At 38.9% G+C, this 25,894-nt stretch overlaps 1 protein-coding gene across 1 annotated transcript; it reads left to right on the top strand.

Annotated features, from left to right (window-relative positions):
* Positions 1 to 25,493, top strand: LOC110167304 (collagen alpha-1(IX) chain). The gene is made up of 39 exons (XM_055157613.1): positions 1 to 145; positions 3,456 to 3,525; positions 5,877 to 5,947; positions 8,676 to 8,747; positions 9,750 to 9,879; positions 13,566 to 13,962; positions 14,656 to 14,736; positions 15,536 to 15,553; positions 15,844 to 15,933; positions 16,014 to 16,049; positions 16,403 to 16,474; positions 18,514 to 18,558; positions 18,834 to 18,869; positions 18,950 to 18,973; positions 19,072 to 19,125; positions 19,196 to 19,267; positions 19,496 to 19,534; positions 19,988 to 20,044; positions 20,242 to 20,295; positions 20,503 to 20,556; positions 21,249 to 21,302; positions 21,388 to 21,441; positions 21,565 to 21,618; positions 21,696 to 21,749; positions 21,831 to 21,884; positions 22,507 to 22,560; positions 22,652 to 22,696; positions 22,766 to 22,819; positions 22,898 to 22,951; positions 23,037 to 23,090; positions 23,354 to 23,425; positions 23,501 to 23,536; positions 23,619 to 23,663; positions 23,748 to 23,780; positions 23,852 to 23,998; positions 24,444 to 24,498; positions 24,583 to 24,777; positions 25,081 to 25,167; positions 25,288 to 25,493. Exons 1-39 carry the CDS (start codon positions 1 to 3, stop codon positions 25,491 to 25,493), a joined length of 3,024 nt encoding a protein of 1,007 aa, XP_055013588.1.
* Positions 25,494 to 25,894: the final 401 nt, after the last annotated feature.

Raw genomic sequence — 25,894 nt, 5'->3', positions numbered from 1 at the left:
ATGATTGCCACTGTGCTGGTCTTTGTGTCCAGCTCTGAGGTCCAGAGGTGTGCTGAGGAATCTGGCAGCAGGAGGTGTGGGACCCCATCAGTCAGACTCTTCTGTGGAAAAGGCATGGACACAGGGTTACTGCATGTACCCACTGGTATGTATTGGGCATTCAAATGTTTACAAATAGTAAATCATCTTAGTAGTTGAGTAAATTTGCTCATTCACTCATTTTTAAAGGTTTTTGGGAAAATAGAAAGAAAAAATAGCCTAAATCATGAAGAAGACTTTGGCAGTTTGTATTTTCTCTGCAGTAAAAGTCTTCTTTATCAGTTGAGGACAAAACTAATGACACCCACTGATGCAGCAGTGTCTGGAGAGTAGAAGAATGAGACAAAACTTCATTTGTGTCCAAAAAAAAACCTATGCTATTAAGCTGGAAAAATCATAACTCAAATTGAGTTGAGAGACAAAACGACATAAAATCCATACTAGCTACAATGCAAATAACTCATATTTCCTAGTTTGTTTAGTTTTTTTTTTCATTTATTCAAAGATTTATATTTTGTAGAAATAAACATGGTTCAATCTAAAGAATACATAACTTTTAAATATAGTTTTAGGCATATACCTCTCAGATAGACTATCAGTAATAGGCTAGCAGAGTGATACCATGCTGTTTGTGAATCTGTGATGAGATGGTTTAACTTGGTGCCTCGGGCACATTTGTGCTGCCTGGTCACATTTGTGCTGTCTGGTCACAAGTGCAGTAGTCATGGGGCTAGCTGCTCGCCTCAATAATCACAACGTGTTCTGCTGCTGTCTGTGCTCTGGCCTCTCATTCAAACCATGAGCTCTCAATTATCCCGAACAGACACATGATCTGTGCACACTCTCTGAGGAGGCCTGCTCACTGCATTAGGTTTCACTCACTGCTCTGTGGGACAAGAGCGCTGTACTACCATTAATACACAATCAATGGATGTAATACAATACAGCAACAGTGCTTCATTCATAACCTTTGTTCTACTGGCTGTAGTACATTAGATGGTAGTTAACTGTAACCTAATTCACACTACAATTCACACTACAATACAAATATTTAAAAAATGCTGTGTAACAGTGAGGAGCCAATCACAAAAAAAGACCTTGCCTTGATGAGATATATGAAATATATCATATCAAATATAATGTAATAGTTATTCTTCATTCAGGAAATAGTCATGGGTGGCACTAATAAGTTGACCCCTTCCAGGTGATTTGAGTAAATATGTATTTTACAGACTACAAAGTCATTTTCAGGCTACCTAGAGATATGGTAGGCTTGTTTGTGCACATGAACATTAAATACTTTACAGAAAGCAAACCTACTTTATATCATATTTTAGCAGAATTGCCAACCAGCTCAAGGTTAGTTTAGTAGCAGTCAAAATCACATGTTGAACCTCATAACTTTCTATTAGAGACTGGTACATCACGTTCTAGTCTCCATGGAAATGTTATTGCCTTGCCTTTGCTATATGTCATTAAACATCTCCTTGGAGACCAGTAGGTGACGTTACCTAGCCGAGTTAGTAGGTCAGATTTGTGGAGAGTCAATCCACTCACAGAAAGAATGCATGTTTCATAATGTATTTATTTAACTTTAAACCCCCTTTAATAAATACACACACATATATAATATATATATGTATATGTACATATATATATATATATATATATATATATATATATATATATATATATATATATATATATATATATATATATATATATATATATACATATATATGCAGACAAATGCAGAGAGAGAGCACCAGTACAAGTTGGGACACGACACTTCCATCCATAAAATAAAATGATCACATTCACATTCATCAACACATCAGATATGTAGATATGTTTCATGTAAGAGCAACAACTCCATGAAAATAAGCAGGTGGATTTTCCCCCATTAGAAAGGTCACATGTGTCTTTAACCTTGTGTCATGAAGTTCCTTCAAGTGAACCACCATAAACTAAGCAAGAATTCCCATTTTGCAGAAACATCAAACTCTGCTAGAATTTTTACCTGTTCTCCATATTAATATTAAAAACAATTGATGGCACATGAACCCAAACTATTGAGACATTATTAAGAGCTATAATCCAAAAAGTGTTAAAAGATGGAAAGGAAACCACTTATTACCCCTCTGGACAGTGGTACTTACCTTTTCTCAGATAAAAATGGTGTTTCCTCAAAAGCAGGTGTTGCAGGCAAAATTTGGCTTTAAAACAAACACACAAGAATAACATTTTAGACTTGGAGAGATGTGCACCCAGAGGCAAACCTGCTCCTGTCACATCCACACCTCCGCAAACATGGAGCTGACAAATCTTTTAGGGATAACTATCTAAAGAATTTCAGGAGCTTCTGATTTAAACTAATTCTCACTGTGGCTACATTTAAATACATGTTTGCCTACACACCATAAATCTCATAATTCTCTGGTTTCTGGAGTTATAACATTATTGAAATGTCATGTAAACAGTTACATCAGATGTGAGTAATATGATTTCTTTCTGCTTGACCTTGCATATTGCGCACCTTTGGCACAGCCACATGAAAAAAGAGTTTGAAAGTGGTCTAGAATGACTTTGTCAGTTGCGTGATGTCACGTTTAGTGCATTTATTTGTTTTTGTGTAGAGCAATGAATTTGTAGAATAAGATTTGTTTGTCCTGTTAGGAGCGCTGTCATATTCTTCTTGAAAATCTTCCTTTTAGAAACTATGAACCAGATATTCTGTGTTCTTAATAAAGATTGAATTTCTGATTTTGACAAGGAAAATTATTTAGAAAATGGCAAAAATCTAAGTGAAAGTGAAAATGTTAAGATTGAAAAAACAGGTATTTTAATATTTAGCTTTCTCTATTTTAATGATCACCTTTCTCTTCTTGATTATTCTAGATTTTTACTCAGATTTTCAGGTCTATGTACCCAGTTTTCTTGTTTATAGTGACAATCAGATTCATCAATGCCATTACATAACATGAGGATATATAAACAGCATGTGTTCAGTCCCTCCAGGTTGCTCAGGTAATGACAAGGCTTTGCACACATCAACTCCACAGGCTAACCCGGCTAACATGCACTCTGAAGTCTCACGTGATTATCGAATACACTTTTCATCACCAAACAAGCTACCTATTCTCCCTGTGCTGTGGATAATTATAAAGAGAATTACATACAGGCAGCACATGTCATTAGGAGGCACAGTAAAACAAAAAGCAGGAGAGGTGGGGGCCCGAAGGTGGGAGCCCACAGACTTCTTGCATGGTCTTGAAGTGTTGGTAGTAAAATATAGTCACCACCTCTTGAAGAACCAGGAGCCAATGAGAAAGCTTTGAATGAACTTTTATGTGGTCCCTGAAAGCGCTTGAGCATCTTGCATGCCACAGCTTTTTGTCAGTCCTCACCATGCGCAGGTAGGACCAGCTTCAAGGGGGACTGTGTGAACTGTGGCTGCATCTGCTCCATAATCGTATCCCACCCCGAGTGAGTGAGCCCTGGGTCCCATACGGAGGGGTGCAAACATGGCTTTCCACTGCTCACATCTGACCAGGTAATGAATAGTGTTGGATTTTAGCTTCCTTGGCAGGTGCACATAGAATAGACATGTAAGTTTCAGTAGAACATATAGTAGACCAATTGGCATATAGTGCTTTGCTCACAAATGGCGGTAGAAGGTGGAAGAAGCAGCCAAGTATTAATACCATAATACTGAAGGATATTCAAACACCGTGTATATCTTTGAGGCATGCCTTGGCTTACGTGAGACATTTTGGGTAGTGTATACAGTGGCAAATATCTTGACTTATCTTAAACATATAGAGACACTGAGTGGATTGGTGTTTCCTCAAGGTTCAAGAGCTACGACACATGTTGCATTATAGTTTAAAAAAATTTAAAAAATAACTAAAACATAAAAAATATCCTTAACCTTTGTCAAAGCTTTGGTCTTCATTTGAAACCACAAATGGATTTGACTGTGTGAATGGTTTGTTTGGGAAATCCCACTAAATGATGATGATTGCAATGATAAAAGTACATGACATAGGTTTTAATACCTCAGTGATTTATTGCTATCCTGGAGTTTAAGTGTTTTGGGAAATACCTTATGCTCTGATGCTGAATGAGTATGCAGTGAGATTATTTTTGAACTGTCACAGCATTAATAACAGTATTCAGGCTTGGCCTTTTAGTCAGAGGATTTATGGGCTGATATGCAACAGGTTACTGTAAATGTAGCACTTAGTTTTTCAGCACTGCGGTGCGCTGTTGGCCTGTTATTTGGAGCACAAAGCGTGGCATTAGCATAGCTGGGCTTTTTGATCTTTTGAATGTAACATATTCAATACAACATCAGAGATGACACAGTAGAGTAAAACAGTGAAGCTCTTGATTTGATCTATAAAGTACTGGTGCATTTGGGTGATGGTAGATGTGATGAACAGTGAACACTGAACTGGTCAAAGTTCTTCACGAGAAGGTCTGGTTCAACACTTTTTCAGGCTCATACTGTTGCTGTGTACTCATAAATAAAATGTCAAATATAAAGTAGAGCATTAAATTAAAACAGCAAAGAAGTTCCATCTTCTGGTTCCTCCTTGGTGGGTGTAAATTCACACCATCAAAGATTCAGAAAAAGTATGAAAATAGGACATGTTGTGTAAATACTTGAGCAAGTGGTAATTTCTGATGATGACTTCATTATACTGAGAGTCCCATGCTCTGGACCCAACCACCAGCCACTGCAGATGTGAAGAGGCTATAGAGAGAGGATGACAGAGAGGATGATGAACAAATTAAGCTAAACTGTTTACTTACTTTCAGGGGCCTATGCCCTTTTCAGGCATCTGCTTTCATAAACTAGTATAGGAGTTATTGCAGTGCTGCCTAAATAACTCAGATCAAACTTTACTTTGCCTTGACATGCAGTATTCAAGTCTGTGACCCTCACAGCTCAGTTCATCTTTACTTTGTGACAGCATCAATCAAACGGTGAAGATGGGCAGGCGTGCCGCAGACAGCATGTCCCTGCAGGGCTCTGTTCTTGAAGGACATAATGTTAGGGCTGTAGAAAGCCTCTTGACTTGGCTATTAGTCATTCCTTTTCTGTTCCTCTGTTTATACATAGAAAAGAGAGAAAGTACCAGCATCTTAAAGCCTTCTCTCAAGATGATCTGTTATTAGCTATTGACTGTTCACAAAAGCAGAAGTTTGGACATATTAGAACAATGAACCTATGTGAGAGGAAGACCTGTGGCAAGCAAAATTAAAATCCAGAAATTTACATTAATATTGTAACAATGGCAAACCAGGGCACATTAACAGAACAGGGAGTATAATAAAAAATGAAAATGAAAATAATAAAATAAAATAAAAAGCTTAATTTTAACATTTTTTTTTTATTCTCCGTGTACTCTAAATAAAAATAAGAATAGTTTAGCTAGCAGGCTTATAGACTAGGAATAAACCAGGACCAAGAAGAATGTGTGTGTGGATCTATAATAAAAACTTTTATTTTATTATAGTTCTGTGGCCATAAGTGAGGAGTGGATAAAATATTTAAATACTTAAGACCTTTTATACATGTTTTCTCCCTGTAAGATTTAAAGTAGGTTGTTTAGTTAACACCTGTTGACCATGAAACACTGAAACCTGTTTTGGGTAACCTAGCTTTAGTCTCATTGTTTACATGTTCTGTAGCTTGGCATTCTTAAATTTTCCTCTGTTCCATTCCTCCCAAGGACAAAATTCATCTCTGTCATGTATCTGATGATTTATTGATTTTGGCCACAAACCGTGTGATTGTTGACTCAAATATGTTTTTCATTCTCCCACAGAAATGACCAGATGTGCTACCTGCGTGTCTGCCTGGCTCTGCTGTCCCTCGTCCTCTCCCCAGCTCTTGGACGTAAGTTGATGCAGATTAAATATGGCGTGTCCAGTGAAGCCTGCTCCTGCCCGTTTTTTATTGTGACTCTATTTGTTCTGTAAATATGCTCTGTGGTCACATGGGTTCATATGGAAGCCTGCTTGTTGACTTTAGTTAGGTCAGGATTATTTTGGTGCAAAGCAATATCCTCTAAAACAGAGGCAACTCCATGCCTGTGTGCAGTGGCAAAAGAAAATTATTAGAAAATTATGTTTCACCTTTGTGTATTATTCATTTATTATTTTATAAACAGCAGCTGATAAATATGTTAGTGTATTCTCACTGACTTTTGGCACTATGCACTCTCCTTTTTAATTAATTAATTAATTTGTTTATTTATTTTTTGTGAAACAAGTAAGCATCCTGAGCGGGTTTCTTTCTCCACCAGCCTGACTCTAATTTAGCGTGGCAGAGAGCCTTCTCGTGCTTGTTTTCATGGTATAATTTTAACTTTCTATTCCCATACTGTACCTTTAAATTCCAGGAATTTTTCATCAATTGTGAAATAACATTAACACTACTATAGCTATTAGAGTTGGTCCAGTTTTTACTGAGCTGATATCTGATATTAATGTTGTTATGTTACATGTTAAGTTAAGAAATTATCTTTCACTTCTTACATATATATTATATTATTATATTTGAATGAAATCAAATTTACTTCATTTTGAATATCTGACCAATACCAGAAGGCCTACAGGAAGTGATATATCAGCCATCCCTAGTAGCGCCATAAACACAGTGGGCTCAGGTAGAAGCACAACAGGTAGTATATGTGCCTCACCCCTCACTGTCACACACGTGCCGCTACATGTGACATCTTAATAGTGGTTGCTCTTTCGTTCATTGCACTAATGAGTAGGGCTCAATGCGTAATGCTGCAGCAGGCATTAACTTTAACAACTTGGGGTCTGCGAGCACAGTCAGATAAGTGTTTAGTGGTAGTAAATATGGGATTATAAATACCGTCTCACCACTCGGGCTCATTTCTCAGCAGTAATGTGGCTTTGAGAAGGGCTTCCAGATGTGCCCCGTGTTAAAGAGCTGACTCAGGACAGAGTGGGGAGCCCTTGGGTGTCACCAGGCCTGTGTGATGCACTGAAGGCTTTTTCCATTTAGCTCTCCTCTGGAGCTGGGCAAGTGCACTGACCCCTCCTGACACAATGTGAACTGGTTTGGCTCAGGTTATTCTGTATGGGAGACATAGTTTAATTAAGTTGCAGTATTTTTGTATTATGTTATCTTTAAATTGGCAAGATTCACATTAATATACATCAGTTTACTGTTTCCTCCTTGCAACGTACTAGCCTGGAAATATGACTTTTTCCCAACCTTACATTGCACATTCACTTCACAGCTGACTACAACAAATAATCGACTAATGACTAGTTCAACTATCAAAAATAATTCTAGTTGTATTTTAATAATCATGATCATTATCTGCACTCTAAGACTCTTAAAACACATTTTTTAACAAAGACAGTATCATAAAGTCACATTGTTAAAAAAGAATAATAATTTGGAATTGCATCAATAATACACTATTCATAAATAGTCTATATTTAAAAGCCTTCAGTCACCATATTTCAACTTTACTTGGTTGAAAATGTATTTTAAAAGCCTCAGTGATCAATAGAAATAATTGTTTGAATAGTTGACTACTAAAATAATCATTAGAAAACCCTGTTTCACAATTTTTTAAATCAGTTTCCTTTATCAATTGTACTGTATGTGTACAGCATTGTTTTATTTCTTTGCTTTTTGTGCAACTTTCTTAACTGTATAAACCAGCTGGAGAGATTATGCAACATTACTTTTTTCCTTTTGAGTGATAATGAAATGCATACAACTCCCACTTGACAATGTGGGAAGCTATCTGCTGTTGATTAACAAAAGAAACTTCAGATCTTATGGATATGGTTTGCTATGGCTTTTTGTCTCACTAGATTTGCACCAAAGTAATAGATAGGACTCTGCTGCACTGACCTTCTCATGACTTATAGCCTTCATGAGTTTGGAGTCATGCAACATTAGGCACTGTATTAAAATGCATTACGCTTCCATCACTGTTGACATTTTTAGATCAAAACAACAAGTAGTATTTCTTGGCTTATCTTTTCTTTTTAAGGTCATATGTTACGCAAAATTGACTCTTGTGTGCTTTAAGCTGTTAGAACGTTATAGCCTCATCAGCATACCTGGAGTTGTGTTTTGTTTTATTCACACATGTTTAACTAACCCTACATTATTAGTGCACATCTCTTAAGTGCTCAAAATGCTCTGTTCCACATTGTGACATCATGAAGTGGTAGTTTTCAAGTTAACAGTGACCTTTTACCTTTTGTTTAGTAACGATAGTCATTTCCAGGGCTGAAATTATCCAAATGATTTTAGTGAAGGTGTATAGAGTTTAAAAACATTGTGGAGCACTTTCTGTGTTGCCACATGAAATCATAAGATATTTCAAAATGAGAGAAGAAGCCAGCCTAAATATGCAGAATTTGTGCAATGAACATGTGTGAATGAAACAAAACCCAACAAAAAATATTATTATTTTAAAATTAACTTGATGTATTTTAATTTTGATTTAACTGAATGTATTGCTGTTAGTTTTAGGTGACTGAAGACATTGCTTTTCTATTGTTATCTTACAGCCAATTCTAAAGAGCTTACTGCTTTATTCATTGCATTGTTTGTGTCTCACCAGAATTAGACCTTAACCGGCTTGATGGGGATACCGTCTGCCCACCAATCAGGAGCGGACAAGATGATCTTCCAGGTAAAGCTCGTGATTCTTCACAAAAAGCTAAAAAACACAGTAGTAAGCCACTCGCTAAAACCCTGAAGAGAAAATTGACCCAAGGGAGAACACTGAGTTTAATTAGTTAAACAGGGTGGGCTGCAGAATGCCTCGAGACACCTTAGCATTTCTAATGAGCCAAATAAAATGTTCCACTGGTACACACTAAGAGCACTTCAAACTCAGCAAGATTGTAATAGCTCTTGTTTACTCTAAGCCACACCTGCGTACATGGTGCTTCGCGGTTCAGTGGAGTGATGCCTGTTTTGTTGAGGTAGTTGTGAGGTAGTTCATTTCAGGTGGTATCCAACATAAATTTCCTTCTGTCTTGAATTAATTAGCCAGGGTTAAATTGGCTTCAGCAAAAACAACTGGCCGATTAACCCATTTGGTAGCCAGGTGCAAAAGGCCTGTTTATCATAGTGCGTCCCCTAGTGAGAAAAACGTGGCAAGTTAGAAAACTGTGCAAAAACACTAAAGTGCATATAAACAAAAATTGGCACAGAAACACTTATGCATGCAGCCTATTATTTTCTGTTCCTTCTTAAGAAACTATTCACTCTACATGACATTTTTAAGTATGCAGTATTTTGATCTTGGCGTACTTTTTGAGTTCTTCTCTTAGCTCTGGTGGTATATTGAACATGGCATTGGACTTGAAGCCCTGGTTTTAAATCTTGCTCATTGCTCTTGACTGTTTTAATGCCTAGCGTGCCTTGTTCCTCAAAGTTAACATCAGTTAATCTTAATTATACGAGCAGAGAATCTAACACCAAACTAAAGGCTCCAGTAGTCCAGGGTGTTCTGTCCAAGTGGTAATGTAGTGAAACAGCACATACCTTTGAATTCTGTCTTGACTCTGGCATTTTGAAATGGCCATTACAGTCACTTGGAATGATTTCAGCCATTACACTGTCAAGTTTTTATTACTTATCTTATTACTAATCACTCTTAAGCACACATGAATTGGTGTTTTCGTAGGTTTTGATTTGATCACACAGTTCCAGCTGGATGTCATTCCCCTGAAAGGTGTGAGGAAAGTGGACGGCTCCACTTCTCATCAGGTGGCCTATCGCCTGGACAGAGAGGCCAACTTCCAGATTCCAACCATGTAAGTATAGTCACAGTATACAACTATGTAAGTACAGCCAGAGCATACAACCATCTAAGGAGAGTCACAGCATACAACCATGTAAGTAGAGTCACAGCATACAACCATGTAAGTATAGTCAGAGTATACAACCATGTAAGTAGAGTCAGAATCTTTCCAACATGCACACATTCACAGAGCATCAGGAGGGCTCTGCACTGCAGGTGTGGCGTTATTACAAGTCGAGCACAGATGTTGCTGCACGGACCAGAACATGTAATTGTCAGAAAAACACATGTCTGAGCAAATTTGACATACTTGCTGAGGATTGCTGAGATTTTTTTTGGTTTGGTATTCGCTGTTTTATTTGTATCTCATTTTAAAATGTTTATAATGTGTGCAATGTTTTTGGCGGAGGGTTCGACACCTGTTTTTCGGCTTTGAGATGTTATAGTGGCGTCGGTGCTCACAGTAAGTGCATAGTGCACTAACTGTGCATAATGTATAATATTTTTTAGCAAAAAGAAACCTACAATTAAATTAAATGGAAAAAGTGGAGTGAAAAATAGTATAATGCTATACTGTGGAACATTCCCAGCAAATGTCTTTATGGTAACAAGCAGATGTTGCACCCTTCACCAGAAAAGTTACCTAGTATACTATGTAATTTTAAATAAAGAATTTAATAAATTTGTGTCATGAAAAATAAAGAAATATCAGCTAATGGTATTAGACTGAGCTCAAGTTGAGGGTCAAAAAATATGTTATCCTGCAAATGAAAAATAAACAGGCATTTTTGCAATTTTATAAATATGGGTTAGCGTGATGATGACACAACAATGTAATTAAAAGCTATTCAGAAACAAAATCTTTTCCACCGCTGAAAGCTTTTTTATATCAATAACTCAAGACTCATATGAGACTATGAATGAGATTTAATGCTCAGATTAACTCCTCATCTCCTGCACATCACCTCACACCCCTGGTCATTTACTCACTGGCTCACTTTTGACTTGTCTCACCCATGCTGTTACATAAGCCCCTGGCAGCACCAATATCACTGTGAATGTCCTCTGTCTACCTCGGGGCTCTAAACACCACATGCTTCACACTTTCTCACCTCCGGCCGAACCTCCAGAAAAGCTCCTCCATGGCTTTATTGGCCAACAGGAAACTTTTTCTTTATGGCTTCACCTTGATCGTTTACAAGACGGTAAAAGTCCGGCTGCAGCGCATATCTACGAAGGAGCCACCCGCTGAGATTGGGGCTTGTTAAAAGGCACATAGCATCAGACATGGAGTTTTAACCAGGGCGGACCAGGGGGGGTTGGAGGTTTGATGTAGTAGCCTATGTCTGTGTAAAGCAATAGTTACTTTTATCATTTTGTTGTTTTATAGAGCGCTTTGTGAATGACGCTTTTGAATGTATTTTCTACAATTGACATTTAAAGAAACTGTACTTAGTCTGCATTCTTACAGTTTTAAATAGGTACTACAAGGGTTGCCAGTACCTTAATCTGCAGATAAAGCAGGGCCGGGCAGTGAATCAAATTATTTTGATTAATTTGTGTTTTTAATAATTAAGTTTTTGTGCAGTTCAACAATTGTCATTGTAAAACACACTGTAACTGAATTTGTCTAAGCAAATTTAATTAAAGGCAGTTTTCAATTTGTAAAATGATAGAGCATGATAAGAATAAACATGTAAACTGCATCCCCCTGTTTGAAAGACTAGCATTCCATTCTTTGACTTCAAATGAAATAAATTAAAATCAATCATTTAAAATCCAGTGTGTGCCAAAAATGTATATTTTATTTTTTCACTGTAGCACTCAGTCCTACATACAAGATTTCAGCATATGGACAGCATATATTGCAGCTATAGAAGCAGCACTAACATTGATAAATGATGCCGGTGCTGAGGTTTAGGTAGTGTGAATTCAGATCAGAGAGAGTCCTTTTAGGTTTAAATCAACTGGATTTCAGCATGGAAACTGACAACACAAATAACAGACTCATATGATTCTCATTCTGCTTTGTCTGTGAATAGTCTTCCAATCCAAAACATCAAGTTATAACATAAACAACCTGGCCTTAATGTCCATGTTTTTAAGAACAAATCAGCAATGTTATTACTATTAATTTAGCCAACCTTTTATCTTTTTAACCAGCCTTTTTATCTAGGAATGCTCATGTCATGTGTTTATGAAATTTTAAGTCAAAATCTTACATACAGTTTTTTTGAAGCTCTTGTATCTTCTAACATTACAACGTGAAAATTAATTTGTGTACTTTTCTTTATACATGTTATTTTTAAAAGTTGACGACTGATATTGCTCATTTATATTGCAGAGGCAGAATTGTTTAATAGGTTTTAATCTTTTAAGCTGTTTGTCCTTGGCTGTGTGTGCAGAGCTGGATGTGATCTGTAATTCTGATGAGTGTATAACCTTGCAGCACATTATTGTTTCGGACGATAATACAAAATTCAAAATCAACATCCTAAAATACTTGCAGCTTTCACCAAGAGCTGAGGACACTTTCTGGACAATGAATGGAGGTTTTATAATTTTAGTATGGATGTTGAATGGATGTTTTTTTTGTAGATATCCATTGCATTGAATAACTAGAACTGAAATGTATACAAGACAGTTTTTAAAGGGTCCATATTACACTATTTTCTGATCTACGTAATAATGTTATTTCCAAATCATAAACACACCTGGAGTTCTGTTTTGTTTCATTCACACATGTTCAACACATTAACGCTGCATATTTAGGCCTAGTTCTTCTTTCAAAGAGAAGACACTTGTGATGTCATGTGGCAATACAGGAAATGCTCAACTGTGTTTTTCAACTCCACACATCTTCACTAGAATCATTTGGATAATTCAGCCCTGGATTGCCCATCTCCACTGAACTAAAGGTAAATAGCAGTTGTTAACTTGAAAACTATACCTCTTCATGACCTCTTCATAAGGTGGAATACAGCACTTCGAGCTTTCAAAATGGAGACAAACTAATAATAAAAGATTACTCAAACGTGTGAATGAAGCAAAACACATCCCCAGATACGTTTTTGAGGAGGTAACACCATAATAACATGGCTTAATTTTAAGACAATTTTGTGTAATATAGGACATTTAAAACAAAGGGAACATATAATCGCACTTTAAAACACATAGTCATTTTTATCATTCATCCTACATTGTGAAAAACTAAATGGCATACACATATGAGATGCTAACCATAAACAGTAGCCAGTAACTATTCTTTTATACAAATTTTTACTTATTCATTTTTACTGCCTTAAAGTTTGTATTCTATGTAGGCCTAAGATAATTAATTACTAGTATATATTGACATATTGTTCAGTAAATGAAAGATGTAATATTATATTTGGAGATCAATATTTATCATGTGTACTTTTTTCTTTGCACTGATTGTCTTCATTTTTTGTAATTCATTAATAATTGTGCTGTGTAACATTGAAAAATTAAAATCTACGTATCTCGAATGATACTAACCAACTACTTATGTTTAATGTGCTTTTTATTTATTGCAGTTCATGTTTTTATGCTATAATTCATTTGAAAAAGTTTCATTTAAAAACACACAATCACAGACTATAATGCACTTCAAAATTTGTTATTGTTATTATTATATTACTTTGTTTTTTTCACTATTTATGATATTGTTGCCTCCAGGCTGAACTTCCCCCGTGGTTTCCCTGACGAGTATTCCTTCATGGTGACGTTCCGTATGATCAAGAACACGGTGAACAAAGTGTGGAACGTGTGGCAGATTGTGGACGAGGATGGGTACAAGCAGGCAGGCATGCGTCTGAATGGCGACCAGCAGGCTCTGGAGTACTTCCTGATGGGTGCAGACGGGACCCTCCAGACCGTCACCTTCCCTGGGCTGTCGGTGCTCTTCAACACCCGCTGGCACAAGGTCATGATCGGGGTGGAACGTGACCAGGTTACCCTCTATGTGGACTGCCAGCCCGTGGACAGGAAGCCCATAAAAGGCAAGGGCCCCATCAACACAGAGGGGGACACTCTGATTGGACGGCTGGACTCAGATCCGGATGCTTCAGTAGTGGTAAGACTTTTATTAAGGTTAAAGTTTATTGAAGATTTCTTCTCAACTCAAAAACATGTATAATGATGGACAATTTGTCCCTAATCAAAAAAGTTATTTGACTACAGTCAGTACAGTATGGTTCTGATTTCTATATGAAGAGACAGAGAATTGGGATGTTATAAAAATATGATCTTAACTAATATTAGTTATTAGAATAATAACTAAGATAATCTGTAGCTCATCTCTAGCTAATCTAGCTCATGTCTTTTAATTATATTTATTTAAAATGTTGTAGCAGGTTGACAGATCACATGCTGTTATTTAGTAAATATGAATAACCTTTGGTTTGCTAATGTTTGGCATAAATATATAAATGTATAAAAAAGCCTAGCCTACAGTGTAGGATGTGATTAATAGCAGCTGTATTAAACCCAGTCTATGTTAAACCTGTACATACAAACATATAGGACTTTATGTGAGCACTGAGCTCTGCTATAATCCTAAAGGGCTGCTGCCACAGCAAAGCTGCTCGGCTGGGCTCCTGCAGAAAAATGTAATCCCTGCACATTGGTGGGAAAAAAATCAGGATCAACAAGGCACAGCCCCTGGTTCAACAGGGCCAGAAGAGCTTAACTGTAGCAATACACTCCTCATTTAAATATGGTGAATGTGCTGTATGTACAGTACACTAACACTGGCTTATCTTTGCAGTTCGAGCTGCAGTGGATGTTGATTCACTGTGATCCAAAGAGAGCCCAGAGAGAGAGCTGCAATGAGCTACCTGCCACCGAGGTACAGGCTGCGGCTGTTTGTGCTTTCTGTTGGACAATATATGCACCATGAGTGAGGTTATATGAGCAGAGGAAAGAAATTAAGGATTTTTGCTTTGTTGAATGTTTATCCAAAATGTCAGGACATTCCCTAACACCAAAAACACAACGTAAACAATTCTTGGAGGTGATTCTGTCAGACATGATCTCATGACTATTTTGCAGCACAGTTTATGAGGGAAAGCATGATTGTTAGCTAATTGGCATTCCTGACAAACAAAAAGGGAATGTGCTGAAATGACAGCCAAACCCACACATTAGGAGAGGGATGGGCAGTGTAGGCTTTGATTTGTGTTAAACCAATAAAACAGGTGTGCCTCTAGTGGCCATAAGATGGAATGACATTAGTACATTAATCCCAAATAATAATAAATGTCAGTTACTGTGCATTATGTTTGTGCTATTGGCCAGTGTTCTTCTTTATTGGATTTGTTTCTAAGATTTTAGAAAGGTAATTTAATTTGATTGAGCTTTTGTTTGCAATTTGAAACAGTAATAAGTAGTCACCAGAGCAGGAGTTCTATGATGTATTTTTCCACATGATAAAGAGTATTCCCAGCTGTTGTAGATCCTTGCTGGCCTGGTGCATTCTATCAGATCTCAGGCTAACACTGCATCCCCCTGCAGTGGGACCAGTGACAGCATGATGCTCACTGGAGCACCCATGGAACCTGAGCACCCTGCGTTCTCTTCTGACTATGGTGAAGGTGGTGTGGGGACTGTCACTAACTCTTCTCTTCTCATTTCTCCTGCTTCTGCAGATGTTTGCCAATGCTGAGGTATTTACACTGTTTATGCTTTGACATTTAAAACAATAATCTACTCAAGTGCACACTTGGCCTCATTTCTCTATGCTTTATGCTAATGCTAATGTTGGTTATGATTTGACCTGCATGGTCAATAATATGGTCACTATAAACATTGGCACTTTAATCTGATTTGAATATGTATTCATATGCTTTACTTAAGTAGTAACATGCTGCAAAAGAAAAGTGGATTGCAACTAAACTCACACAATATGGTCAATATTTTAGAAAAATATTTGCTTACTTCTCCTTTCTTCTCTCAGCCTGACAAATCAATGCAAGGTCCACCTGGTGTGCCTGGCCCTGAGGGACCCCGGGGGCCCGCTGGAGAGGACGGCAGGGATGGAAGAGATGTAAGGGATGACTTTATATACAACTTTTCAATGTGAAGATTGTGAAATAGCATTAACTTAACTGGTCTGTTGTTTTTCAGGGTCTTCCAGGTTCTACTGGCACCCCAGGGTCACCTGTGAGTACAATGCTACAGTGCAGGTTTACCTACTAAGACAAAGAATAAGTAATAATGTTCCTCACATGATGTAACAATTTTATGCATAGAATAACAGACACATCATCTCGATTGTGGTGGCTAGTGATTGTCATTAATAATTTAATCTCTAAACATAATGCTCTTTTAGTAGCAAAAGTCTGTAAAACAAAGGCCTCTTATCTGCATAGCCTTCTTGTTGTGTCAGTAGCTGTAGTTGTTCTCTGGTCACTGAATAATGTTGACTGTCACCCCCTCTGTGTATCTTAGCAACAGTACAAGGCGATGCAAGAAGCAGATAAAGCGCTGTGATCCATGTTGTGTCTGTTTCTCAGGGCACCAAAGGGGAGAAGGGTGAAATCGGACTGCCAGGACAGAGAGGTCTCCCTGGCCTCCCAGGACCTATTGTAAGACTCACTCACTGAGCACACAGAGCCAAGGGCACCTGTTGCACCTGTTGCAACTGTCGCACCTGTCACATATAACACATAACACAAGAGCACCTGACCTGTTACACATAACATAAGAGCACCTGTCACGCATAACATAAGAGCACCTGTCACGCATAACATAAGAGCACCTGTCACGCATAACACAAGAGCACCTGTCACGCATAACACAAGAGCACCTGTCACGCATAACACAAGAGCACCTGTCACGTATAATACAAGAGCACCTGTCACACATAACACAAGAGCACCTGTCACGCATAACATAAGAGCACCTGTCACACATAACACAAGAGCACCTGTCACGCATAACATAAGAGCACCTGTCACGCATAACACAAGAGCACCTGTCACGCATAACACAAGAGCACCTGTCACGTATAATACAAGAGCACCTGTCACACATAACACAAGAGCACCTGTCACGCATAACATAAGAGCACCTGTCACACATAACACAAGAGCACCTGTCACACATAACACAAGAGCACCTGTCACGCATAACACAAGAGCACCTGTCACGTATAAACAAGAGCACCTGTCACACATAACACAAGAGCACCTGTCACGCATAACACAAGAGCACCTGTCACGCATAACAAGAGCACTGTATAATACAAGAGCACCTGTCACACATAACACAAGAGCACCTGTCACGCATAACATAAGAGCACCTGTCACACATAACACAAGAGCACCTGTCACACATAACACAAGAGCACCTGTCACGCATAACACAAGAGCACCTGTCACGCATAACACAAGAGCACCTGTCACACATAACACAAGAGCACCTGTCACGCATAACACAAGAGCACCTGTCACGTATAATACAAGAGCACCTGTCACACATAACACAAGAGCACCTGTCACGCATAACACAAGAGCACCTGTCACGCATAACACAAGAGCACCTGTCACGTATAATACAAGAGCACCTGTCACACATAACACAAGAGCACCTGTCACGCATAACACAAGAGCACCTGTCACACATAACACAAGAGCACCTGTCACACATAACACAAGAGCACCTGTCACGCATAACACAAGAGCACCTGTCACGTATAATACAAGAGCACCTGTCACACATAACACAAGAGCACCTGTCACGCATAACACAAGAGCACCTGTCACACAGAGCACCTGTCACACATAACACAAGAGCACCTGTCACGCATAACACAAGAGCACCTGTCACGTATAATACAAGAGCACCTGTCACACATAACACAAGAGCACCTGTCACGCATAACACAAGAGCACCTGTCACGCATAACACAAGAGCACCTGTCACGTATAATACAAGAGCACCTGTCACGCATAACACAAGAGCACCTGTCACGCATAACACAAGAGCACCTGTCACGCATAACACAAGAGCACCTGTCACGTATAACACAAGAGCACCTGTCACGCATAACACAAGAGCACCTGTCACGCATAACACAAGAGCACCTGTCACGCATAATACAAGAGCACCTGTCACACATAACACAAGAGCACCTGTCACGCATAACACAAGAGCACCTGTCACGCATAACACAAGAGCACCTGTCACGCATAACACAAGAGCACCTGTCACACATAACACAAGAGCACCTGTCACACATAACACAAGAGCACCTGTCACAATCTGTATTGTCCTAATGCCATGGCTTAAAAACAGCACAGCAATTTCAGTAATTAACAGCGTAATTTCTTTTAAGGATGGCTCATATCCAGGGGTTGGTATCAGGTGCTTGACAAATCATTTTAAGCATGGCAGATAGTCATGGAACAATGGCAATTTAGCATTATTACAGAATGAATACCTAAAATACGTATTTGCAAAGTACTGAAAATGTGTATTAAAAGTCACTTTATGCATAGATCTGTATGTTTTTTATCACGAAAACACTGTATTAAGCTTCTGTTTATGTATATTAAATAGTTTGTTGTTTTAAACACTAGCTAAACTATTTACTACAGTTAATATTTATCTATATTTTTTACAGGGATCTCCAGGTCCAATGGGTCCCAGAGGGCCAGTCGGTGAGAGAGTAAGTCAGTCACCCCTAACCCCTAATATTCAGCAAAGCAGAAGCAGCAGAAGTGTTTGGGTTACGTGAATGGACTGATTTTAGATCCAGTCAGTAAAGAATCAAAACAATCATGTAATCATGTAATCATGTATTGGTCCATACTTTTCACACATACGATTAAAATGATTTGTTGCTTCCGTATGGTCATGGTATTCATTGAAGATGTAATGTTGATTATATTATACCATAAGGAGACAATACAGTTGCTTATATCTGTTTTCCTGATTTCTTAGGGTCTTCCTGGTTTCCCTGGACCACCAGGCCCTCCAGTAAGTGCACGCATATCCACATGAAACTCTGAAACAATGATGTATGATCCAATAAAAAGATCAATGTTGTGTCATTGCAGGGCCCAGCCACTGAAGGAGCCCCCGTGAGTGTTTGATTGCACTACTTCTACATTAGGTCTAATTTGTAGTGTTCCTCTTGTTGTTTTGGACTCTAAAGAACTTGTGTTTATGTGACCACTAGGGAGCACCAGGCAAACCTGGCACCCCCGGAGATGAAGGAAACATTGGACCAGAGGTGTGTGCACTGTTGCGTGGTGTACCTTTTTACGTGATAGTTTTATTTATGATGTAAATTTGATGGACAGGGTCCTCCTGGGCCAAGAGGGACTGCTGGAGCAGCTGGACCTCCAGGGCCTCCAGGTCCACCAGGGCCTGCGGTAAGAAACAAACTAACCTAATTTACATCACTATTATCTTGTGGGTGTTTCCTTGTGGCTTGTTTAACACAGCACAGAAGCCCATGAAGTATTTTAACTGCATCTTCTACGTCCAAACTCTTGATCTCCAAAATGACTTTTTCATGACTATCTTCATCCATGGTTGGTGTGACCTGAGGTGATAGAACATCTAAAGCCTGTTTTAGATGTCTGTGTGCTGTGTTCTAGGGCCCTCCTGGTGCTGCTCCTGAGGGAAGTGGGGAACCTGTGAGTTTTCTTTTGTTCTGTGATATTTCTGGATCAGGGACTTTAGAACCGGCATGCCATGACCCCGTGTCCCTTCTCCTTAGAGCAGTTTTTAAATACAGCTGCAAGATATTTTACATCAAATTAAAATCACTATTTCAATGGTCACAATTAGCAAATCACAAAGACAGAGATCATTTAGTGACATAATTTCCTCTGCAAACAAATGATCCTCCCTAATGTAAAAAAAACCTGCTAACCCTTTAATTTAGATTTTACAACCATTGGAGCCTTCTCTCAAATGACTTTCAAATGTGAACTTTGAACAGAATCCTGCTATTAAAACATAAATTGCAAAGTGAGTTGTACAGAATGTTGGTCAGAAATATCATATCAACCAATATCAATATAATGTTGTTATATTTTAAAGTGTGTCTGCAGATATACTTTGTCTCATCAGTCTGTGTGTTACAGTGTCCTGCCAAATGCCCTGCCGGACCACAGGGACTGCCTGGGCTTCCAGGGATGAAGGTAATACGTTTGGCAAGCCCATACCAATAAGTGTACCTTTGTGCATATGCATACTTATTTATTGATAAGATGGTGAACTAAATGATGCATGAATCATTAACATCAAAGTGACAAATTGTCAATTTTGCATAATGTGTCCTCATTTTTCATTTGTCTGTCATTGTTTATTATTTCTTGTAAATTTTTATGATTTTTAGGGACACAAAGGTACCGCTGGTGAACCGGGAGTTAACGGCATCCCTGGAGAGAAGGTACAACTACCATTATAGAATCTGAAAGTCAGTTATTTTTGACTTCTTAAAAATTTATTATTGTCAGAGTAAACATAATGCATTTTTTCGTCTCTAGCTCTTGTTGTGTGAATTTTGTAAGGAGAGCAAATAAGTCAGAGCAGTGATTGTGCAGAGTCTGATATGATTAGGCTCATTATTTCATTTGCTGATGTTGTTTTTCCACAGGGAGATGTTGGAGCAGATGGTCCTCCGGGGCCGCCTGGGCGCATGGGGGACGATGTAAGGGCCACAGCTGCACATGCACGCACGCACGCACACACACACATACATCTATTCACCATTATCTTTGTGTATATGTAATCTACTAAACATATTAGTATAGAGAAATAGTCAAAAGTCACAGATTATAAAGATGATTTCTGGGTTAGTTTTTGTATTAAATATGTAAATAATGTAGAAATAACCTATCATAACATAGGATTACCAGTGTGTATCTCTCACTAACTGCTGATCTTATCTTAGCCTAGCCTAGCTTCTTGCTTTCTTTCTGTCACAGTTATAACTATGGATCCATGCTTATACCCTTGTTAGCTTTAAACAGCTGCAATGTCTTTTTAACATGAGATGTGGAGTAACTAAAATAAATATGAAACATATAACAGTAATAGTAATGACAAAAAAAATCTTGAGCATATGGTTGTAAGAAATTGGTGTTATAAATGTGTAACTGCAGAATGTTTGGAGAATTCTCTATTTGCTTTAGCTTTTAACAAAACATGTGCACACTCAATCTCTAGTCCACAAAGACAAAGGGATGTTCAATATTATCTATTATATAGATATTACTATCTATATCTGTATAGATTAGACTAAAATGCTCAGTGACTCTTTGGGTTGTTTTTTTTTATTTAGGATACACATTTTTTAAATATATGTTTGGATAATTTAATTAATTTGCTCTTGTTTTGTAGGGTGTAAGAGGGCCTATTGGGTTCCCTGGAACCCCTGGAGAAAAAGGAGATAAAGTAAGTTCAAAATATTACTGCATTTTTTCCTCAAGTCACATTATCATAAAAAAAATAAAGTATTGACATGGATAATTGTCTGCAGGGTCCACCTGGTTTCAATGGTGTCCCAGGACCCACAGGCCCACCTGGAGCTCCGGTGAGTAGTGTCACCCCTCCAGACTTAGTTGTTTATGGTCTTTTGTTTTGACTGAACTGAAAGCGGCTGTGTGATGGATAAGCAGCTGTCTGGGTGTAGCTCTAATGAGATTTCTTCTCTCAGGGAGTGGAGGGAATCCGCGGACGTCCAGGGCCAGAGGGACCCAAGGGTGAAGAAGTGAGTTACCCCCTCACATAATATATTGCAAAAGCCTTTTAGAAGCCATTTTCACATCCTCTTTTTGTTTTTACCAGGGCCCAGTGGGACCTCAGGGAGAGAAGGGACCACAAGGAGAGAAAGGAGAATCTGTATGTTACTCTGAGTTGCTTCTCGTACTGTTTCCTTCAAACTGCCCTTTGGTCTGTCTAACTGTGTGACGTAAACCACAGGGAGTGCCAGGCACAGATGGCTTAGATGGACTTCCTGGAGTGGACGGAGCTAAGGTACTTTTGTGCAAATTATAATTTTGCATTGTGAAAGGCACTGTCTTAAAAAAGTGAGAGCATTGCAGTGGTTCAGAGTTATCTTTCACTTACCATATGCATTCAGACAATTTTAAGTTTTCACTTTTCACAAGTCACACTTATTATTATTTTATAATGAAACCCTTTATAATTAGATGCAGACAGCACACAGCAGACTTATTTTGACCTCTTATACAATAAATCAGTCCTCGCACAAAATGGGACACATTTTGCTCAAGCACATGGAAAAAAAAACTGAAATAAAGCCTTTAACACGGGTTTAACAATTCAAATCACATCTTTCTATTAATTAATTTATTTATTTATTTATTTTTTAAGTAAATAGTCTAAAGTGCTTCAGCAAGTACATAAGAAAAACAGCAGTTGTTGAAGAGTATATGATTTCCATTATTTATTTAATTGGCAGACTGCTCTAAAATAGAAATGCTTTGGCGCTGGTTGGTGCTCTTCCATTTAATCCTGGCTTGCTTCACTATTACAGACACACCATATTTCATAATGTAAAGAAATTGAATCTTATATTTATGAATTCCTTCAAGTTCTGTTTCAGTATTAAATAAATGGTTTGTTTCATGGTTAGGGAGAGCCTGGTACTCCTGGAGCTGTTGGTATCAGAGGGATTGTGGGTATTCCAGTAAGTACATATGATATTGTGTGTTTTTTTTGAAATGCTGACATATTATTGTAGCTACAATATTAAATGGGGCTAATGTGGTTGTTCCAAGGGACTGCCAGGGAAACAGGGTGTGATGGGACCCCCTGGTGAAAAGGTAAGTGTAAGTATTCATTGAACTTTGTGCACCAGACATGTTTAAGGACTAAATCCTGCTGTGGTTCAGGGCGACACTGGGGACGTGGGACCAATCGGACCTGTGGGACTCCCAGGCAAAACTGTAAGAATCATCTAAAAAAGTTTGTTTTTGAGTCAAGTATCGTATCTTATGTTACAAGTTACGGTGTACTTCAAACAGGGAGAGGATGGAGACCCTGGAGAGGATGGTAAACCTGGAGAAAAAGGAGCAACAGTGAGTAGACAGATCGACTCCCGACAGCTCCTCAACTGTTTGAGAAGAGTTCTAAACCTTTCCTATTTCCTTTTCAATCTCTCAGGGAGAAACTGGGAAGCAAGGGCCAGTGGGGCCAGCAGGACCTCCAGGAATCCAGGTCATTTAGTCTTACACTTAATTCTCTTACTATTTCTTAATTTGACATTTATATTTGCTGACGTTTTTTCAGACTGTTGAAGAATGTTTATTTTAGGAACCACAACCAGTCAAATCAATCAAACTTTGCAGAAGTAGTGCAATCATACATTTAGTATTAATATTCACATATATTTACATAATAGAGTATATAGATATACAAACTAAATGTACTCTGTATAGAGTAGTGTTGAAATGACTAATGTCATTCACCTGTCTTTGCAGGGCGATAAAGGAGAAAAAGGTGACGCTGGGGAGAAGGGACTTAAAGGACATACTGGACTCAAAGGTGATATGGTAAGAAATGTCTTTATTTGTTTGTTTATTCATATTTTGGAATCATTCTGAAGAAATGCACATGCGTCTGTGCAGGGACCAGTCGGACCAGTGGGGCCTAAAGGAAGTATGGTAAGAACACAAAGTAATGTCAGTGTCTGTGTCATACCAACAGTTTAAACTGCAATGTTCAAAAGTGTTATAATGTTGACAGGGTGACACAGGTGTCCCTGGGGATTCCGGAGTAAAAGGAGATCAGGTAAGTTACACCTGTGGTCAGACATTTCTTACCTTTTAGGTCACAAACTGTCAGAAGATTTTATTGATCCAGTCTGTGTTGTAGGGGCCTCCTGGAGTGACTGGACTCAAGGGAGAGGTACCTGCAGTTTGCATTGTAAAGAAATAAGAGTAAATACAACACTAAATATTAATGTTCGTTCCCTTCAGCGTGGAGAGAAAGGAGCAAGAGGAGCCACAGGAGCAGAGGGCAGGCCAGGACAGCCAGGACACGAGGGTCTGTCTGGACCAATGGGAGCTCGAGGCTTAGAGGGAGAGCCAGGAGTACCTGGACCCCCAGGTCCCAGGGGACTACCTGTAAGCCTTAATGTTGTTATCTATTCACTTGTATTTAAGTATAACCAAGCCTGGATGAATGAGGAGATGCTTTGGGGTGTGTGTGATCTAATAATCTGCCCAATTACTTTTCTACAATGCAAAAATGACTTCCTTCTAGTAAAAGCATCCTGTGATACTAAACGTGATTTATAATCCTGAATCCTGTAATCCTAGGTTGTGGACGAACTAGGATTTTGCACAGCTTCCCAGTATGTTATCAGCTGTCTGCAGATGCTGCACATTCAATTCATATTCAAACAAAAGACTGAGCACAGAGGAAATCACATCTGAGTTACTGCATATCTACATAATTAACAGCAAACTGTTTCTACTGCTCCAGTTCTTGTATGGATGTGAATGTGGAGTGTTGGTATAGTGTTGAGTACTGGTTTATTTTACTGTAATAGAAATGTTATCCATCTAGGGTCCAAAAGTCAGTGATGAGAAGCTCAAAGAAATGTGTGCTGCTGTTGTTGAAGGTACACTCACTCAAATGCATGATTTTTTTTTCTGTTTTCAAAAACTGGCCAAAGTCTATTGTTCATTTCTTTGGCCTTTTCTAGAACAACTGTCAGAGTTTAGGAAAGAGCTGCTGAAGAAGCCTGCAGCTCTTGGCGCACCTGGTAGCCCTGGACCAGCAGGCCCTCCTGGGTCCCCAGGACCAGCTGGAGCTGCAGGTGCAGCTGGAACCCCAGGGCCGATGGGTCCTAAAGGTCCTCCTGGCTTCTTTGGTCTTCCAGGAGCTCCAGGTAAAAAAGGTCAGTACAACTATTACTGTGCCCACATCAGATCTCATCTATAAACCGAGCTGCAGTGACAGTGTTTGGGCTCGTGTCCCTGGAGCGTCTCCAGATCTGCGACGCTGCAAAGAGGAGAGATTAAACAAAGCCGTAGGGGCTGGCAGCATGCCTCTGTCTTCTTCCCTGTGTGAGAAAGGCCCTACTGAGTTGTACATTACACAATCACTGATCCACTAAACGCAATCACAATAGACTCATTAAGCCTACTAATTACACTCTCATCATTCAGAGTCCACTGCCACTTAATTCTCTCCTTCACAGGTGACACTGGAGACAAGGGAGACAAGGGAGACAGAGGAGAGGATGGGGTTGGAATTAAAGGAAGCCCAGGTGAACCAGGAGCCCCAGGTATGATATAGGTCATCAGGAAAAAAAAATGTGAATCTTGTGTCAGCTGAATAAACTACTACTGTTTAGACATTTGGCCATGTCTGTTTCTAACAGTCCTCTTTATATGGTTTTGCCCAGGTGCTCCAGGTGCTCCAGGCGTCGGTAAAGATGGTAAAAATGGAGAGCGTGGTGAGACAGGAAGTCCTGGTGTCCCGGGAGTATCAGGTCCCAGAGGCCCCTCTGGCCCCCCTGGCCTCTGTGACCCCTCCACCTGTATAGCCAGAATCCCTCCTCTGTACATGGTTAGTGGAAAGAAGGCTGCTAGCTACAAAAGCAGAAAGTGACCCGACAGATCTGTTCAGTAACTTCAAACCATCCATTTGAGGACATCTCTGGAAGTCCTCCACTGTCTCCACTGGAATCGCACATGGAAACACATGGAGACACGGCACAATTGTACAAACTTGTATAGACTTTTACTGTTTATCTGATCGCGTGTGCTCAAAAAACAGCTGCTACTGGTACCCAAATCTTTACAGTCGACAACAGGCCCATGAGAAACAATGGCCTTACAATGTAATAGAACCATACAAAGGTTTCTTAAATGTTCACAACATTATAACCCAATGACGCTACGTTGCATGAATGAGCCAGCTTAAGTAGCCATGGTTTCGTTTTAAAGGTCCATCAACAACTGCTTTTCAATTTCATCAGTACTTGTTTGAGTGTTAAATATTATATACCA

This window comes from Boleophthalmus pectinirostris, unplaced genomic scaffold, assembly GCF_026225935.1.
Source record: "Boleophthalmus pectinirostris isolate CB_2022bp ecotype Guang Dong unplaced genomic scaffold, ASM2622593v1 HiC_scaffold_21, whole genome shotgun sequence".
Lineage (NCBI taxonomy): Eukaryota > Metazoa > Chordata > Actinopteri > Gobiiformes > Gobiidae > Boleophthalmus > Boleophthalmus pectinirostris.
Note: the sequence above shows the minus strand (reverse complement) of the source record. Positions and strands in the feature narration are given on the sequence as shown.

Excerpts from the sequence above, each read along its gene's own strand:
- LOC110167304 (XM_055157613.1), top strand. The coding sequence starts at position 1 with ATGATTGCCACTGTGCTGGTCTTTGTGTCCAGCTCTGAGGTCCAGAGG. Across the intron at positions 22,952-23,036 it reads CTGGAGAAAAAGGAGCAACA|GGAGAAACTGGGAAGCAAGG; the intron begins GTGAGTAGACAG and ends TCAATCTCTCAG. Across the intron at positions 23,781-23,851 it reads TGACTGGACTCAAGGGAGAG|CGTGGAGAGAAAGGAGCAAG; the intron begins GTACCTGCAGTT and ends CGTTCCCTTCAG.